This window comes from Kogia breviceps, chromosome 15, assembly GCF_026419965.1.
Source record: "Kogia breviceps isolate mKogBre1 chromosome 15, mKogBre1 haplotype 1, whole genome shotgun sequence".
In the NCBI taxonomy this organism is placed as follows: domain Eukaryota; kingdom Metazoa; phylum Chordata; class Mammalia; order Artiodactyla; family Physeteridae; genus Kogia; species Kogia breviceps.
This window is the reverse complement of record NC_081324.1, coordinates 55,229,863-55,248,730: the sequence shown is the minus strand read 5'-3', so window position 1 is coordinate 55,248,730 and position 18,868 is coordinate 55,229,863. Positions and strand designations below refer to the sequence as shown.

The window sequence follows — 18,868 nt, the reverse complement described above, 5'->3', positions numbered from 1 at the left end:
AAACCACGCCCTTGAACACAGAATACAAGGAATACTAGAATACCATCGACAAGCCTACAGACGATACTGAGACCTATTGTGTAAAGTGGAAAAAGTCACACACAACATAGATTACAATGAAATAAAATGTATTAATGTACGCTGACAAACACTGGAAGTAAATTTAGAATGTTGTCGATATTTGAGCTTAATGTTCACTGTTTTTTCCTCCTCTAAACTTTTGCAGACAATCATATCAAGTTATTATTCATTAAAATCAACACAGTGTTAAAACCAAGACTGGAATTCAGATGTCTACATTCCCAAGGAGAAAACTAGAAAGAACACCTTGTTTTCCATACTGAAAAATGTATTCTATCTCAGGACACCAGAAATAAAATTCATTGAATCACATACAAATGAAATGCTGTTCTGAGCAAAGGAAATTTTTTTCAAAGGGCTGGAGAAGCGAGGGAGGATCAGGATGTAAGCAGATGTTTTTTTCATATACTACAGGTGACTATAAGAACTGCTACAACTTTCTGGAAGGATAATTTGGCAAATGTATCAAAATACTCAGAATCCTTTTGACTCTGCAATTACACTTCTAGAAATTTATTCTAGTAGATAATAAGGATGAATCCAAAAATTTAACAGGAAAAAATACTTATTCAAATACTACCTATAATGATGAAAAATTGCAAACAGTCTAAGTGACCAACGGTACAGGATTATGTCCAAACAATCACACTCTATGAAGCCATGAGATGATATTATAGTATATTTAATGACATGGATGTTTTTTCATTAAGTTAAAAAATAAGTTCCGGGCTTCCCTGGTGGCGCAGTGGTTGAGAGTCCGCCTGCCGATGAAGGGGACACGGGTTCGTGCCCCGGTCCAGGAAGATCCCACATGCTGTGGAGCAGCTGGGCCCGTGAGCCATGGCCGCTGAGCCTGCACGTCCAGAGCCTGTGCTCTGCAACGGGAGAGGCCACAACAGTGAGAGGCCCGCATACCACAGGAAAAAAAAAAAGAAAAGTTCCAAAAACAGTATGTTCATTATAATGATAGTGGATTAAGGATAAGCACTTCCTTTCATTCTCTTCTGAAATCCCACTAAAATGGCAAAAAACAAAACAAGCAAAACAAACCCCAACCAAGTCACATATAAAAAATTGGGAATCAGAATGGTTTTGGACTTTTTCACAGTGCACTGGAAACTAGAAGAAAAAACATTTTTAATTGAAGTACAGTTGATTTCCAATGTTGTGTTAGTTTCAGGTGTACAGCAAAGTGATTCAGATATATATATATATATATATATATGTATATATATATATATATATATATATATATATATATATATGTATATATATTCTTTTTCAGGTTCTTTTCCCACATAGGTTATTTCAAAATATTGAGTATAGTTCCATGTGCTATACAGTAGGTCCTTGTTGTTTATCTATTTTATATATAGTAGTGTGTACATATTAATCCCAAATTCCCAATTTATCCCTCCCCCCCAGTTTTCCTCTTTGGTAACCGTAAGTTTGTTTTCTACGTCTGTGAGTCTCTTTCTGTTTTTCAAATAAGTTCATTTGTATCATTTTTTTAGACTTCACATATGTGATATCATATGATATTTGTCTCTGTCTGACTTACTTCACTTAGTATGATAATCTATAGATCTATCCATGTTGCTGCAAATGGCATTATTTCATTCTTTTTATGGCTGAGTAATATCCCATTGTATATATACACACACCACATCTTCTTTATCCATTCACCTGTCAATGGACACTTAGGTTGCTTCCATGTCTTGGCTACTGTAAATAGTGCTGCAATGCACATTGGGGTGCATGTATCTTTTCAAATTATAGTTTTATCTGGATATATGACCCAAAGTGTGATCGCTAGATCATACGGTAGCTGTATTTTTAGTTTTTTAAGGAACCTCCATATTGTTCTCCATAGTGGCCGCGCCAATTTACATTCCCACCAACAGTGTAGGAGCGTTCCTTTTTGGAAACTAGAAGAAAATTGAATGATGCTTTCAAAATTCTAAAGGAAAATTATTTCCAACCTAGAATTCTGAAGCTGGAGTAAAAATATTTTCAGAATATCAAAAAGCTTACCTCCCATGCAATCCTCTCATGAAACTACTAGAAGATGTGCTCTACCAAAACAAGGGAATAAACTGAGAAAGAGCAAGCAGGGGGTACAGGAAGCAGGGAATGGATGGGAGAGAAGTCAGTTAAGGTCACAGGGTGGTGGCAGCTGTGAACAAGGACAAGCAAATGACCAGTCCAGGTGGGGCAGGTGAGAAGGCTCTAGGAGAGATTTCTTCAAGGAGCTGAAACCAATGTGTCTGAACATAACACGGGACATATAGATAACCAGTGGAGAGTCTGGGTTGAAATAGGGATAAAAATATAGAAAACCAAGCAAAGGAAAACATACTTATTAACTCTAGAGAAATCCAAAAACAGTGTAGGAAAGGCAGCATGTTCATAGTACACTACAGAGCTCAGCTGTAAACATTATATAACTACTACAATGTAACCAATGAATACTGAAGAGATAAAAACACAGTATAACTGAATGGAAAGGATGGCAGTATAGGAGCCCCATGTTAGATGAAAGGGACTTAAATCCTCACCTTCCATAATGAGAAGCCAAGGGGTGTGGAGGTAAATTCCAAAAGACCATCTAAAGAGTTTAAAGTAATGATCACTTCAGCAGCACATTTACTAAAATTGCAACGATACAAAGAAGATTAGCATGATCCCTGCACAAGGATGACAGGTAAATTTGTGAAGGATTCCATATTTTTTTTTTTTTTTTTTTAAGGATTCCATATTTTTAAGCAACCTAAGTGTCCATCAATAGATGAATGGATAAAGAAGATGTGGTATATATACACAATGGGATATTGCTCAGCCATAAAAAAGAATGAAACAATGCCATTTGCAACAGTATGGGTGGATCTGAAGGGCTTTATGCTTAGAGAAATAAAAGTCAGACAAAGAAAGACAAATACTGTGTGTTATCATTTATATGTGGAATCTAAAAAATAAAACAAATAGATGTATATAACAAAACAGAAACAAACTCACAGATACAGAGAACAAACTGGCAGTTACCAGTGGGGAGAAGGAAGGGGGAGGGGCAAGACAGAGGTAGAGGATTAAGAGGTACAAACTATGTAGAAAATAAATAAGAAACAGGGACAACACAGGGAAATATAGCCATTATTTTGCTGTAACTTTAAATGAAGTATAATCTATAAAAATACTGAATCACTATGTTGTACACCTGTAATTAATATAGTATTATAAATCTATACTTCAATTTTTTTTAATTTTTAAAGAGTTTAATTACCCCTGAGAAGGGATAAAACAGTGTAGGAAAGGCAGCATATTCTGAGAAGGGAAAGTGGGAGAGAAAGGGAATCAGTGCTTTTCCTAATAGTCCTTATAAAGCTACTGAACTCATTAAACTACATGTATGTTTAAATTTTTATAAAATAAAAAGTAAAACTAAACAAAATGAAATAAACTGTCCGCTATGATCCAACACGCCCCCTCACTACCTGTCTAGTGTCTACCTTCCATGCGTTTAGGGACTGTGTCTGCCTTGATTTTCTCTTTATCTAAGAACCTAGTATAGAGCCTGCAGATATAGAAGCTCAATAAATATTTGTGGGATGAATGAATTTTTCTTTAACAAAATGTATGCACAGAAGTAGAAAAGAGAATAGTGTTCTATAGTAAAATGTTAACAGTAGTTGTCATTTGGTGGTGAGATTATGTGTACTTAAATATTTTCCTATAAACATCCTGTAATAGATATGCATTACTTTTATAATAAAAATTATTTTAAAATCTGTTTTACGGACAATATTGGGAAACACGACTAGTTTCAAAACCAAAAATACAGGACTTCCCTGGTGGCACAGTGGTCAAGAATCCACCTGCCAATGCAGGGGACACAGGCTCAAGCCCTGGTCCGGGAAGATCCCACATGCCGCAGAGCAACTAAGCCCGTGGACCACAGCTACTGAGCCTGCGCTCTGGAGCCCACGAGCCACAACTACTGAGCCTGTGGGCCGCAACTACTGAAGCCCAAGCGCGTAGAGCCCGTGCTTTGCAACAAGAGAAGCCACCACAGTGAGAAGCCCACAACCCGCGACGAAGAGTAGCCCCCACTCACCACAACTAGAGAAAGCCTGCGCACAGCAATGAAGACCCAATGCAGACAAAAAAAAAAAACCAAAACAAACTGAAAACACCTCATGGGAAAATATAATCATTTAAAGACGACTCAAACATTTAACTCATAAGAAAATCTAGGTTTTTCTCACTGAACTTTAAAAAAGAAGAAAGATAAAGTGATGTAGAATAAAATGTCAAAATATTTTTATCCATAAAAGTCAGTTTTTAATGTTACACTTAAATGCCAAGGTGAAAATTATCATTGCTTTCTAAGCTATTCATTGAGTTTGTGCTACTTCATTTAAAAAAAAAAAATCAAAAGCAAATTTAAGAACAGCCTCATTGGACACTTCTAACTTGGGGCTTAGCTTTGCAAATATCTTACCCCAAACAGAATGAGAATGATTCTATTTACCTTTTTTTTTTTGAAAAAGAAACAATTTTAGTTTCTTCAAATTCAGGTTTATGGGAGCTTGTACATGAAAAGTAAAGTAAAAAACAACCCAAGCATCATTACCTCGTTACATTTGACTCTCTTCTGTGCCTCAGGCCATATAAGGCTGAGACCAGCAGCATCTCCCACTCTAAGGCCTTGGCTTTCACAACCAGTTGGCCCTAACAAAGCAATTTACTGTTTAAAAGTCTGTCTTCCGATCGCTAATGCCTCTGCAAATAAATTTGTGTGCCATGTGTCTACTGCAGGCATATATGCGTGTTTTGGGAAGACCTTGGAAAGCTCCACACTGTAACTCATAAATCCTCTAGTTTGAAGGAGCAGTGGCGGCCTGCAAAGCAGAGCACAAGTCAGAAGTTACCTGTGGCTTTCTTCACGCTGTTTCTCGGCTGAGCGGGTGTGGGGCGGGGAGTCTTCATGGGGTCTCTGGGACCTTCTTGGCAGTCTCCTCCCCTGAAGCCAGGGCAGCACCTCCATTCCAGCTGTGTCACCGTCTTGTACCTGGTGACATATCTGGGTCTGACATTCACACGGTAACTGCCGAAGAAAAAGGTGGCATCTCTCTTTACTGGCTGCTGTTGCAAACACCCCTGGACCCCTGGCTGAACCCGAATGAAGACGCTCCAGGTCACTGCTCTCTCTAGGCTGACCCAGCGGGGATCACTGGTCTCCTCTAGTCCAGCCCTGCTCCCCCCAGCTTCCTCCAGCTCTTGCATCCACCTGCCCCCAGCTCCCCTCCCACTAAAGGCTGGAGAAAGAGAAACTCAGAAAAACCTGGCCCATGAATCTCATTGGATGTGGACATTGTTCACAACCTGGGCTTTTATTTCACCAAAAAACTTATACAATTTGCTGCTTTGTGGAGGTTTTTCCAAGGTAGGTCAGGGCCATTTGGTTTGTGTTTAAGAGAAACACCCCGGGTGCCCTCGCCTCCCATGGCCCCCTGTGTATTCATCTCGACACCCTCTTTCCCAACACCAGCAAAGGGAACAGCGAGCCTCTGGAGACCCACCTCACGCTATTTGTGTTCAGATCTTTTTAAAAAGATGCCCCAGTCCACACGGCTAATGACAGAAATAAGGAAGCAGAATTGGAACCATTCAAAAATCCCATTTACGGTGCACTTGTGTATCACATAGAGACCCTGGCAACAAGCTGGAAAGTCCTATAGACCCAGGGCTGGACCTCAGCCCAGAACAGACAGCGACAATCTAGAGCCCCTGGGCGCTCAGAGGGACCAACGAGGAGCTCACCCCCCAGGGGCCCTCCTTGCTCACAGCACAGAGGCAAGCCGGCTCCTGGTTCACCCCGGCTTCTCTTTCTGACTGGGAACGACAGCTCTCTTGAACCTCGTCACTTTCTCTTGATTTCCAACAGCAGCACAAGCAGCTAGCCCCCTTTTGGAACCGATTCCCAGAAAGAAATGGGCTTTGCATCACGTCCTCAGGGTTGCCGTGTGCTGCTTCGGGGGGCCTGGTGCCAGCCTAGTGACTCCATCAGGCCCCGGCCTTGTGGCAGGTAGAATTCAAAGTTACATTCCTGAGAAAATTACAAATGGCTAAATGTAATGGACTTCTGGCATCCTCCCTGAGGGTCCAAACCATGACACCCAAAACCTCACACGCCAGGAACTACCTCACGTGCCAGGACAGGCTAGGCAACCCTTCGGAATTCCAGGAGGGCCCGCCGACAGCACTGCCCCAGCGGGAGTGTCCCAACACCTCACCGACCCGTCTCACCTGGTCTTGTAGGGCAGTGGTTCTCAACCTTGGCCGTGTTTTAGAATTACCAGGGACCTGTGAAAAACTACCCGTGCCTGGGTCCCACCCTCAGAGGCTCTGATTTAATCGGTCTGCAGTGCAGCCTGGGTGTGCAGATTTTGAGACGCTTGGGTGGGAGGCTTTTTAAGGAAAACTGATGAGAAAGGCCAATAAGTAAAACAGAAAAGAAGGGCTGCTCAAGGGGTCAGGGGCAAAGCAGGTGCAAGACCTCCCTTTCCGGTTCTTCATTCTCTCATTCCCGCCACGGCCCCCATCAAGGCCCCACTATATACATTATTCCTTTTTCACAAATGAGAAAACAGAGGCTCGTAGAGGTTAAGTGACTTCTCCCAGTTCCAATGATCAGGAAGGGCCAGGACTGGACTTTAAAGCTGTGTGCTCGCCTGTACCCTGCAGGGCCCTCCTAGCACACAGAAGCAGCCAGTCTCGCTGGCAACTGCCTTCAATTTGAAGCAACCACACCCACTCAGACATGCTCCAAAAGGGCCCACAAGCTGGGTAAGAAGGCAGCCTGAGCACTTAATTTGGTCCAGGTCCACACTAGCCCTCAGCCCCCTAGCACCCCACCTACCCCAAGCATCCTCTGTGTGGTCCCAGAAAGTACAGGAAAAGAAAGAAAAATTCCACTTCATTGTTTTGCAGGCTCAAGCACAGCATAATGCTGGAAAAATGTGTAATCTCAGAAAAACTTGGTTCCTCTGAGCATTTAGGATTGAATGTGAAAATGTGTCTGCTCTGGGGTTTTCTCCGTGTGCCGGGAGATGACAGCCCTCATTAAACCCTTCTGGCCGTGGCTGAGCCGGGCCGAGGGGCCCAAACCCCGCAGCTTCGATGCCGAGGGACGAGGAAGGACCCCCGACCCCACCCGGGGAACTTAGCCCCTCACCGCCCAGCTGAGTGCAAGAAAGTTCTTGCTTTTCCAACACACTTCATTCTTTTCGCTGAAGGCAGTGATGATTTCGGAGCTAGCGCATAACTTAGGAAAGCTCCCTGGAGCACCCTTCTTCCTCTCCGCCCACCCTACCCCTACCCCCTACCCCTACCCCTCACCCCCACCCCCCACCCTCCACCCTACTCCTCACCCCCACCCCTGTCTCACCCCTCACCCCCACCCCTCCCCTACCCCTCACCTCTACCCCTCAACCCCTTCCTCTACTTCTCACCCCTACCCCTCACCCCCACCCCCATCTCTCACCCCTCACCCTCCACCCCTATTCCTCACCCCACCCCTATGTCTCACCCTTCACCCCACCCCTCCCCCTTCCCCCCCACCCCTACCCCATCCCTCACCCCTACCTCTACCCCTCACCCCTATTGCTCTAGGTTTCTGGTTTCAGTGGACTTTAGGTTGACCGCATCTCCAACCAAGTTTCCAGCCCTTCGTGTGAAAGCAGTGACAGCTAGAAGCCACTGGGGGCCACCTGAGGTCACGGCCACATCTCTGTGCACGAGGACACGATCCCTGAGGCACCGGCAGGTCCCCAGGACTCATTTCAGGGGGGTGTGATGGGGGGAGGCGGGGGTGTCCAGCCCCACAGCCCTACTGGGATATCCCAGCAGAAACCGGGCTGCTGCTTCCACGGGGGCAGCCAGGGGGCCCCCCAGAGGATGGGGAGGCAACAGTTAGGACTCCCAGGCCGGACTCCCAGGCCTGCCCCCATGCCCTGGATCCGCGGGATAGTATCCTGGCCAGGGGGCCTTAAAAAAATGCCTAGGCCTTTACCCTCAAAATTCTAATTTCATTGGTGTGGGGCGGGGAGACCCAGGTGTCTGTACCTTTCAAAAACTCCCCACGTAATCGCCAAGCGCAGCCAGAGTTGAGAAGCGCACCCCAGACCCAGGCACCCAGGGGGCCGACAACCAGGCAGCAGCCCAAGCATCACCCCAGGGCCCCTGGGCAGTGGGTGTTTGGAAGATGCTCCGTGGACATTTACTAAATCAGCAAACTGCACCCAGCTGGGGGCAGCCAAGGAAGGGCCCGCAGCCAATGGGACAGAGTCACTGCCCGGCAGGGCTGGAGCCCGGGGGCTGACTGGGCTACAGCCTTGGTCCCCATCCCAGCCTCGGGTCAGGTCTGTAACAGCATCCTTTCCAGGGGTAGCCCCGATCAGCTGCCTCAGGCACCCCTGGGGGCGGGCAGTGAGCTGCCCCACAGCCCTGTCCACTCTCCCCAACTCTCCCCTCCCCTCCTCTCCTCTGAAGCCCTTTTGGGGGGTGAGACAAGGGCTCACCATTTTTACAAGTTCAGTCACCATGTCAAGGCACCAGATGGGCCCAGGAGATGCTAATGAGAAGGAAGTTGGAAGAAAAGGACTGGAAGAGTTGAATCAGAGCTCAGGGACCACATGACAAAGTGTCCCTGTGAAAACAGAATGGGACAAAGTGCATCCATTTGACGTCACCCCCACCAAGACTCCTTCCCACTGGTGGGTGGTGAGACCTCGCCTCACCTGATTCCATTCACACTTGTATTTGCTCATCCAGAGTTCATCCTCCCCGGCAACCGCGGGGCCCTTGAGGGCAAGAGCGCCTGTTGGCTCTGTTCTCTACAACATCCCCACTTTTCAACACAGTGTCTGTCCTATTGTGCATAATAAATAACTGAGTATTAATCGTTAATCAGTAACTGATTGATCAAACAATTAATTAATGACACTAGGCCTACTCTTGACAAGGTTTGGGGGAGTCCAGTGTCCATAATAACAACCCCAGAGCGACCCTCAGGTCTAACCCAGCTGAACCCAGGACGTTCAGTCCTCCCAGAACCCAGTCGAGCCCCAGGGTCCACAGTCATGTGAACAGGACAAGAATCAAACACCAGAAGGTGAGCCAGTGCTGGGCTTTCCAAGAAGACAGCCATTAACCGGGGGCGGCTGTTTAAATGTAAACTGATTAAAATTAAATAAAATTGAACATCTACTTCCTCAGTCACACTATCCACATTTCATGAGCTTTATAGCCACAGTAACTATGGTATTAAATAAACAAAGTGAATATCTCCAACATCACAGAAAGTTCTGTCGGACAGGACTGGGCGAGAGCGTCGCAGGATTGTCAAGGGAAGAGCAACGTGCTCACGTCTATCTGTTCATCTGATTTCTCCTCCCATCTCCCCAGCACTGCAAGTAGAACATTGCTCTGAAATAAGCACACATCACTGGCACAGGACCCTCTAGACAGTGGTTCCACAAGGTAAGGATCTTTTCCCTGCATTTAGTGTTTACCTGTATGTTATTTTAACACTCTGCACAAACTGAAAACCCAGAGGCCCCCTGGGGGCACTCATTTGACTGGGATTTCTCCCAAGAATGGACTTGAGAGTAAACTCCTCTCCCCTCCTCCAGTCACTGGCTTGCCCCCCAAAACCTGGAGTCAACTCTTGTTGCTTCATTCCGTGTGTGTAGCTCCACCCAGTATCAATCAGAACAGGACAGAGGATGGAAAAGAGGCGCCTCCCCTCCCTGGTAGGGAGCACCCAGGAAATAACCACCTCCCCAGGGACAAGGAAAATCCACAGGAAAAGGTGAGAAATCATCTCCCCGAGTTTCCAAATGTGCACCCAGGGCAGACTTGGGTGTCTGGCATTCAGCTACTGCTCCAAGTTTTCCATAGAGCAGTTCACTCCAGCCACAGCAATTCCATTTCTTAAAAACTGCAGTACAGTAATGTAAGTATGGAAATACACATTACATAAACTGTACCAGCTTAACCATTTTTAACAGTACAGTTCAGTAGCACTAAGTACATTCACAGTGTTGTGCAAACACCACCACCACCCATCTCCATAACTTTTTCATCACCCCAAACTGAAACTCCACACCCATATTAAACACTAACTCCCCATTCCCCGCCCCAGCCCCTGGGAACCAGCATTCGACTTCCTGTCTCTATGAATCTGACTATTCTAGGCACCTCATATAGGTAGAATCATACAGTATTTGTCCTTTTGTGACTGGCTTATGTCACTTAGCATAATGTCCTTGTAGGTGAGGAAAAGACTTTTCCTGTACCCTCTTAGATTTGTTCCTGGAGTCTGTGAATTAAACTGACAAAAGACAGATTAACAGGAGAAAAAGACATACAAATGTTATTGATATGAATATTTTTATGTGCATGGGGGCTTCAGGAAAGAAGTGAAAACTCAAAGTAGCAGTTAGACTCAGAGGCTTATGTACCATTTTAACAAAGGATGATAAAATGTGGAGAAGGAATCAGACAAAGGAAAGGGAGTTTGGGCTTCCAGGGGCAATAAGTTGTGGCAGTGTGGGTAGGACACTAATGGGTGATAACGGCTATTTTAGTAAGGTTTGTTTACACAGACTCCTCTCTGTGCTGGCTCTCTGTCTCTGGTGATTAGGGTCACTCCCCTCATCCTGGCATAGGAGAGGCAGGAAACTCACACCCCACTTTTGGGAATAAATGGGAAAGGCAGAAAGGTCTTGTCTCTGAGGTTTCTCAATGGCCTTCAGCTCAAAATAATCAATATGGAAAAGTGGCATGTTTTGAGGTGGTCTGTCCTGATCCCCTTCATCTCAGCCTCATCCATATTATAGCATGAATCAAGATTTCCTTTTTAAGGGGACTTCCCTGGTGGCTCAGTGCTTAAGAATCCGCCTGCCACTGCAGGGGACGCGGGTTTGAGCCCTGGTCCAGGAAGATCACATGTGCCGCGGAGCAACTAGGCCCGTGCGCCACAACTACTGAGCCCACGTGCCACAACTACTGGAGCCTGTGCGCCTAGAGCCCGTGCTCCACAACAAGAGAAGCCACCGCAATGAGAAGCCCGCGCACCACAACGAAGAGTAGCCCCTGCTCGCAACAACTAGAGAAAGCCCGTGCAGCAACGAAGACCCAAAACAGCCAAAAATAAATGAATACATTTATTTTTAAAAATTTCCTTTTTTACACAGAAATTCACTTTTACAAAGTTTGGTCTCAGTGTTCTAATTTAGAAATTGCTAAGACAGTGGACTGCTTTTCGAGGAACTGCTTGTGACAAATGGATTTGCTTTCTCTTTTGTTGTCGTTCTACCAATCAATGCATAAATAAGTGAACTTTTTATTGAAGTAACACTTTGCCAAAAGTAAATACAGCAGTGGCTATAAAGTTTGAAACAGAAGGGATTTCAGAACTACATGAAGGAAAAGTGGTTCTGCACTAGCAGAAGAGACACTTCCATCTGAATCCACTGTGTCTACTGACGATCAAAAAATTGGCCGTTTGAGGGGCTTCCCTGGTGGCACAGTGGTTAAGAATCCACCTGCCAATGCAGGGAACACAGGTTCAAGCCCTGGTCCGGGATGATCACATGTACCACGGAGCAACTAAGCCCATGAGCCATAACTACTGAGCCTGTGCTCTAGAGCCCATGAGCCACAACTACTGAGCCCATGGAACACAACTACTGAGCCCTCATGCCACAACTACTGAACCCACGCACTGCAACTACTGAAGCCTGTGAGCCTACAGCCTGTGCTCCACAACGAGAAGCCACTGCAATGAGAAGCCCATGCACTGCAACAAAGAGTAGTCCTTGCTCGCTGCAACTAAAGAAAGCCCACGTGCAGCAACAAAGACCCAATGCAGCCAAAAATAAATAAATAAATTTGTAAAAATGAAATTGGCCACTTGAAACCATGTGCAAGACAATCTGAGGTGGTGACTCAGATCCCCATTCTGAAAAAGTCTCCCCCCACGAGAGAGTGAAGAAACCAGATAGCCTTCTTCCAGGTTAAAGCACGTCACTCACACAAATCACAGTTCTCATCTTATCTTTTTCTGCTACATTGCACATTTTTAATTAGATCCCTGTCTGGAGAAATTAATAATGTGGAAGGAAAGAAATGCTCAATATTTTGCTTGACTCCTTAGGACAAAACATTTAAGTTTTAAAAGTCAGAAGGCTTGGGCAAATATATTTCTGAAATACAAAATGCATCTAATGAATCTCTAAGTCATATTGATGCGCCCTAATTAAAATCAGATTACAATACAGCTTTGTACATTTCTTTTTTTTTTTTCTTTTGGCTGCGCTGGGTCTTCACTGCTGCATGTGGGCTTTCTCTAGTTGTGGTGAGTGGGGGCTACTCTTCGTTGTGGAGCACAGGCTCTAGGTGCACGGGCTTCAGTAGTTGCAGCATGTGGGCTCAAAGGTTGTGGCACACAGGCTCAGTAGTTGTGGCTTGCGGGCTCTAGAGCATGGGCTCAGTAGTTGTGGTGCATGGGCTTAATTGCCCCGTGGCATGTGAGATCTTCCCCGACCAGGGATCGAACCCATGTCCGCTGCATTGGCAGGCGGATTCTTAACCACTAGACCACCAGTGAAGTCCCTGCTTTGTACATTTCTTAAATCACAGACCCTAGACCAAGGCAATGTGCTCAGAATGAAAGTGTACGTATAGCGGATTGTTTCCCAGTGCAAAGAAGATACTTGTTGGAGAAACCACAATTGTAAGCTGTTTCTTTTTCCAATTTCTTCTTGAATTAATTTCCTTCCGTACTTAGAGCGGCAAGTTAGATTCCAAACCCTAAAATCCTCTTTATTTCTCAGCCATTTTCTCTGATCATACAGCATAATGAGTAGAATAAGTTTTCCCCACGACGGATCACCCTTCTTAAACCTGAGGACAGAAGAAATTCTACAGTCCTGAAAGAAAGGTGATTGAAGGAAAGCCCAGCGGCTCAACTGAGAGGCTGTCCCAACTCGGCTGCAACAGACAGTGAAGTGTCATTTTCAGATTTACCATAAGAGCGGCCAGTACCTTCCTTCGGAGCAAACTTGCATTGCTAAAAATGACATCATCTCCAAGCGCGGGGCGCGCCCAGCAGCATGAAATACAGTTTACGCGTGTGTGCCATGGAGTCCGCATTCTTAGTTTTAACTTCCTCCCTTAGGGAAATACATGACAGAGCTCGAGTCTGCAGTGGGGGAAGGGCGAGCGAGCGTGGAGGCCTCCAGGGCCCGAGCACCACCCCGGCTTTCTGGCGGCTGAATAATCCAACACTAACGAAGGCCCACGTTCCCCTAACAATTCTTTTGGGGAAGGGCCATCGCCGCTGCAGGCTGCTTTCCCCAACTCCAGTGTACAGGATTCCATTTCTCTAACTCACATCCCATCTCCTCATTCCCAGAGTCAGGATCACAGGGCACCCTCCGCCCCAATCGCGCCCGGATGCGCTCATTCCCCATGTTCCCACGGTGTGGCCTGGAAAACAGCTGCGGCCTCAGCCTTTGGCGTGATGCTCACCCCAAGGGTGGCTTTCTGTGGTTTGGGAATCCAAATCTTTCTTCTCAGAGCCAATGAATAACTCTTGATCATTTCCTCTTTTTTTAAGAGGAAAAATGATTTCCTCAAATTCTCCTACTGAAGTCACAATAATTTCAAAAGCCCTTTTCCTGTGTGTCCCCTGCCTCGGTTTGCAACATTCCTCCCCCCTCAGGCTCCAGTCACTCTGTGCTTTCTCTTCTCTCTCAACTTCCATATCCTCCAGCCACCCTTCAGCTTGCAGCTGCCCACCTGGCATTCTCAGTACAAGTGGCCCTCCGGATCGGCGGTTCTGCATCTGCAGGTTCAACCTACAGCAGACTGAAAATATTCATGCAAAAAAAAAAAAAAATTCTGGAAAATTCCAAAGAGCAAAACGAATTTGTCATGCACCCAGCCACTATGTATTTATATAGCATTTACATTGTATTGGGTATTATAAGTTATCCAGAGGTGATTGAAAGTATACAGGAGGATGTGCATAAGTTATATGCAAATATTATGCCATTTTATATAAGGGACTTGAGCATCCGTGGATTTTGGTATCCGTGGGAGGTCCTGAAACCAATCCCCTATGGAGCCCAAGGGACAACTGTACTGCTTTTCCAAACAAAAAGGGAACTGGCTATGATACCCCATCTGTAATCAATTTTGGACCTTTGGGTGGTGACCATGGATGGTGGCAAGCTCTTAAACAGGCCTCACCTGGAACTTGGTGGCAGTCATACTTAGAAGCTTAGAAGATCCTAAGACAGTAGGAGTTTCTCTGCAGATATAAATACAACATTTTCTTGTTTGGGGCCAATTCATTCTCATTAAAAAAAAAATCTGGGAATTGAAAACACAGGAACACTTATATTTCTTTTCTAATTTATATCACACTGGGGGAAAAAAGGACCAAAACGTTATAACCTTGTTTCATATTTCTCACACTGTCCAGGCAAAACCAGTATTACTTTCTGTCTTTTAAATCCACACTTAACAAAGTAGAGACATTTACATTCGCCTGCCCTCTGCTTAGAAGGAGCATGGCTTTTCTTTGGAAGATGCTACCACAACCCAGCCCACCTCCAGGCCTGAAGGTGTAGACAAGGAGAGGGGGAGGGGCAAGATAAGAAGAATTTTTCTTCTTTGCTTTTTTTTTTTCGGTACGCGGGCCTCTCATTGTTGTGGCCTCTCCCATTGTGGAGCACAGGCTCCGGACGCGAAGGCTCAGCAGCCGTGGCTCACGGGCCCGGCCGCTCCACGACATGTGGGATCCTCCCGGACCGGGGCACAAACCCGTGTCCCCTGCATCAGCAGGCAGACTCTCAACCACTGCGCCACCAGGGAAGCCCTCTTCTTTGCTTTTAAATAGAAAGGGGTGATGGAGGCCGTGGAGGAGAAAGAAGTGAGGAGGAGCTTTCCTCCAAGGAGACTTGGTGTGGCCAACGGATTTTTGAGGTTGGTAACACCTGCCATGTCCGTTAAGCCATTTGTGTTGCTACAGTATTCACTGAGCCCTCGCGCTGATGCCGGTTTATGGAACTGGATTTTTCTTAAGAACTTGAGGGTGTGGTGTCCCATACCTCGGCCAGACCCATGTGGTTCCGAGAACCACCCCCCTCGCCGGAACCCAGGTACTCAGGGACTGCAAGACAATAGCGTGTGGGAAATGTCCCAACCTAGAGGGAAGCTTCCAGGCATCACAGTTCTTGTAAATTGAAGGGAAGTGAGACAAATATACAGACTTGGAGGTGAAGAGGAGCTGTGGCTTGCTTTCCTCTCTTTCAAATCATTTTTTAAGAAAACTTACATAGATTGCATTATCTTGTTTTGTTTATTTAAAAACCACTAAGATCTGTGGTTTGCCAGCAGCTCTCATCCTCCTCCTAAGCTGGGGCCTAAGCTGTCCCATTACCCAAAATCTTCACTACAATTTACTTCAGTGAATCTTTGCAAATAAAATATACAAGCAAATATGGTATTTTCAAAGAAGTCTCAAAAATAATCTTTAAAATAATTCCCTATATTTTCAGTATTTAACTTTCTCAAAATGCACGTTTCTTTTTTTAACATCTTTATTGGAGTATAATTGCTTTACAATGGTGTGTTAGTTTCTGCTGTGTAACAAAGTGAATCAGCTATACATATACATATATCCCCATATCTTCTCCCTCTTGCGTCTCCCTCCCACCCTCCCTATCCCACCCCTCTAGGTGGACACAAAGCACCGAGCTGATCTCCCTGTGCTATGCGTCCCATTAGCTATCTATTTTACATTTGGTAGTGTATATATGTCCATGCCACTCTCTCACTTCATCCCAGCTTACCCTTCCCTCTCCCTGTGTCCTCAAGTCCATTCTCTACATCTGTGTCTTTATTCCTGTTCTGCCCCTAGGTTCTTCAGAACCATTTTTTTTAAAGATTCCATATATGTGTGTTAGCATACGGTATTTGTTTTCTGCTTTCTGACTTACTTCATTCTGTATGACAGACTCTAGGTCCACCCACCTCACTACAAATAACTCAATTTCGTTTCTTTTTATGGCTGAGTAATATTCCATTGTATATATGTGCCAAATCTTCTTTATCCGTTCATCTGTCTATGGACACTTAGGTTGCTTCCATGTCCTGGCTATTGTAAATAGAGCTGCAATGGACATTTTGGTACATGACTCTTTTTGAATTATGGTTTTCTCAGGGTATATGCCCAGTAGTGGGATTGCTGGGTCATATGGTAGTTCTAGTTTTCAAAATGCACTTCTATCTTTGGTCACTGTATCCTCCCAATTACACCAAGCCATTTCTTAGAGCTGTGTAACATGAACCCTCCCCAAATCAAAGCTGTATCATACTTCACCCAGAGAGTCAATGTATGCTTACAACTTGGTAAAAAAGCTTTCCAAGGTCACAATGAGATGACCAGTTCAGGAATCTAAATGACAGTGTACATCACTACTTTGCTTGATTTAACTGGAGTGTATCACATCACAAATCCTCATTTTAGCTGCAAGCCACTGTTTTTTCATTCATCATGAACAATCATTTCAAAGACTATACGTATGTCACAATTTCCATTTTAAAAACACAGCCATGGACAGTTGTTCAAACTTATGGTCTCCAGGCCTGAAACCTGAAAACCAAACTCAGCACATATGACTCTTAACAATGGGAGGAAAAACAAGCTAAAACCTTTCTCTCCCAAGAATGAACGCTAATGCAAACTATGGGCTCTGGTTGATGATGTGTCAGTGTAGGTTCATCAGCTGTTAAGAAATGCACTGGGGCTTCCCTGGTGGCGCAGTGGTTGAGAGTCCGCCTGCCGATGCAGGGGACGCGGGTTCGTGCCCCGGTCCGGGAAGATCCCACGTGCCGCGGAGCGGCTGGGCCCGTGAGCCATGGCCACTGAGCCTGCCCGTCCCGAGCCTGTGCTCCGCAACGGGAGAGGCCACGGCAGTGAGAGGCCCGCGTACCACAAAAAAAAAAAAAAAAAAAAAAAAAAGAAATGCACTGCACTGGTGGGGATGTCGATAGTGTGGGAAGCTGTGCATGTGTGGGGACAGGGTTTTATGAGAAATCTCTGTACCTTCCCCTTGGTTTGCTGTGAACCTTGAACTACTCCAAAAAAATATAGTCTTAATAAAAAAAAATTCACATGCTTTCTCTTTCCTCCATTCATTCAGTAAACATCCTTTGGGTGCCCACAAGGACCACACTATGGCTTTCCTTGGGCCACCAGTATCTACTACGGAAGAATCATACTTAGCTGGAGCCCATATACTCCTATTATCCATAACAGTCACCGTTCTAGTGCCAACTCAGTCAAAGACCAGTTACATCAGATAGGACGTATATAATTATTTTTACCATAAGGCAAAAATTTACAATAAGACTAAAACTATGGGCTGCTTCTATAAGAACAGACCCAATTGCCCACATGCAGGATTAGAGTTGATTCCTGATCATCAAAGGTGGTGAATAATGAGGTCCTGATCGTTCTGTGGATAAAGGCAATACTGCCATAACCTCCAAACAACAGTCCATGAACAAATTCACCTTCTTTCACAAGGTATGGTCCTTTTTACCCACACTGTTGACAACGGACTAACAGATGCTCAGAGATCCTAAATCTCAGCAGGGCTACTGTGCGCGACACACAGTGAAGTGGTCACCTGGCCGTTCCAACTCCATCACTGCTCATCCCTCCATGGCCAGACCCACTTCTCCTGCCACATCTGCCTCAGCACCGCCCACCAGGGACCCCGGCCAGGCTCCCGACAGGGCCCCTCCTGCCGTCCCCCCGACCCATCCATCCTCTCCCCTCTCAAACCCATTTTGCACAAACTGCCAGATTAACATTCAGAAGCTCTGCTGGTGTCCCTGATCTAAAACCTTCCATGACTCCCCTTTGCCTAAACGATAAAGCCCAAACTCCCAACCCTGGGTTATGGCTTGAATTCTCTGTCGCCCCCAAAACATGTTGGAGTCCAAATCCCAGTACCTGGGAATGTGGCCTTATTTGGAGGTAGGGTCCTATAGGGGTAAGCAAGTTACCATGAGAGCATCTGGGTGGGCCCTAGCCCTCATAAATAAGGGGAATTTGGACAGAGACATACAGGGAGACGATGACCATCTACAAGCCAAGGGGAGAGGCGGGGAACAGACGCCCCTGCACAGCCCTCAGAGGGACCAGCCCTGCGGACACCGAGACTTACTCCTCCCTTCACCCCCTCCTCCAGGCCCTGGCTGACGTCCTCTCTTGGCCTCTGCTGGTATCCTCTCCCATATGCATATATTTTCAACTGGAACCTACCTTCAAAGCCCTGCTAGGATGTCACCACCTACAAACAAGTTCTCAGATTCCTCCTGGCTGGAAACAGTTTCCTCCACCTCTGAACATCCTCAGCTGTTTGTGCTTCTCTCATTGCAATTCTCTTGCCTACCTTTTACTTTGAAATTATTTCTGTTTATGTCCCATTTCACCTACTGGACATGAACTTCTGGAGGGCAAGAGAGAGGTCGGGTTCCTTGCTGTGTCCCCATGGGGCCTAGTTCTGGGCCAGACAGAGGCCGTGCCCCAAAATATTTGTTTAATGAAACCAAGGAAGCAAGACTCTTCAAATAATAAGTCTACTTTAACCCTACTGAGCTTTGTGCCAATTCAAAATGGTGTATGCTAATTACGCAGCCT

The 18,868-nt window shown here is 45.6% G+C and overlaps 1 protein-coding gene and 1 non-coding gene across 3 annotated transcripts in view; one reads left to right on the top strand and one right to left on the bottom strand.

The window, feature by feature from the left end:
- EMILIN2 (elastin microfibril interfacer 2) overlaps positions 1 to 18,868 on the bottom strand; it is a 52,472-nt gene that overhangs the window by 22,575 nt on the left and 11,029 nt on the right. For both annotated transcript variants that reach the window (XM_059039404.2, XM_067015754.1), the window contains exon 3: positions 5,010 to 5,185. In XM_059039404.2, the coding sequence (XP_058895387.1) occupies positions 5,010 to 5,185 (176 nt within the window). The remainder of the gene's footprint in view (positions 1 to 5,009; positions 5,186 to 18,868) is intronic.
- On the top strand, positions 2,707 to 2,813 carry LOC131742985 (U6 spliceosomal RNA). Its single transcript, XR_009331643.1, has one exon. It is a non-coding gene; the product is annotated as a U6 spliceosomal RNA (small nuclear RNA).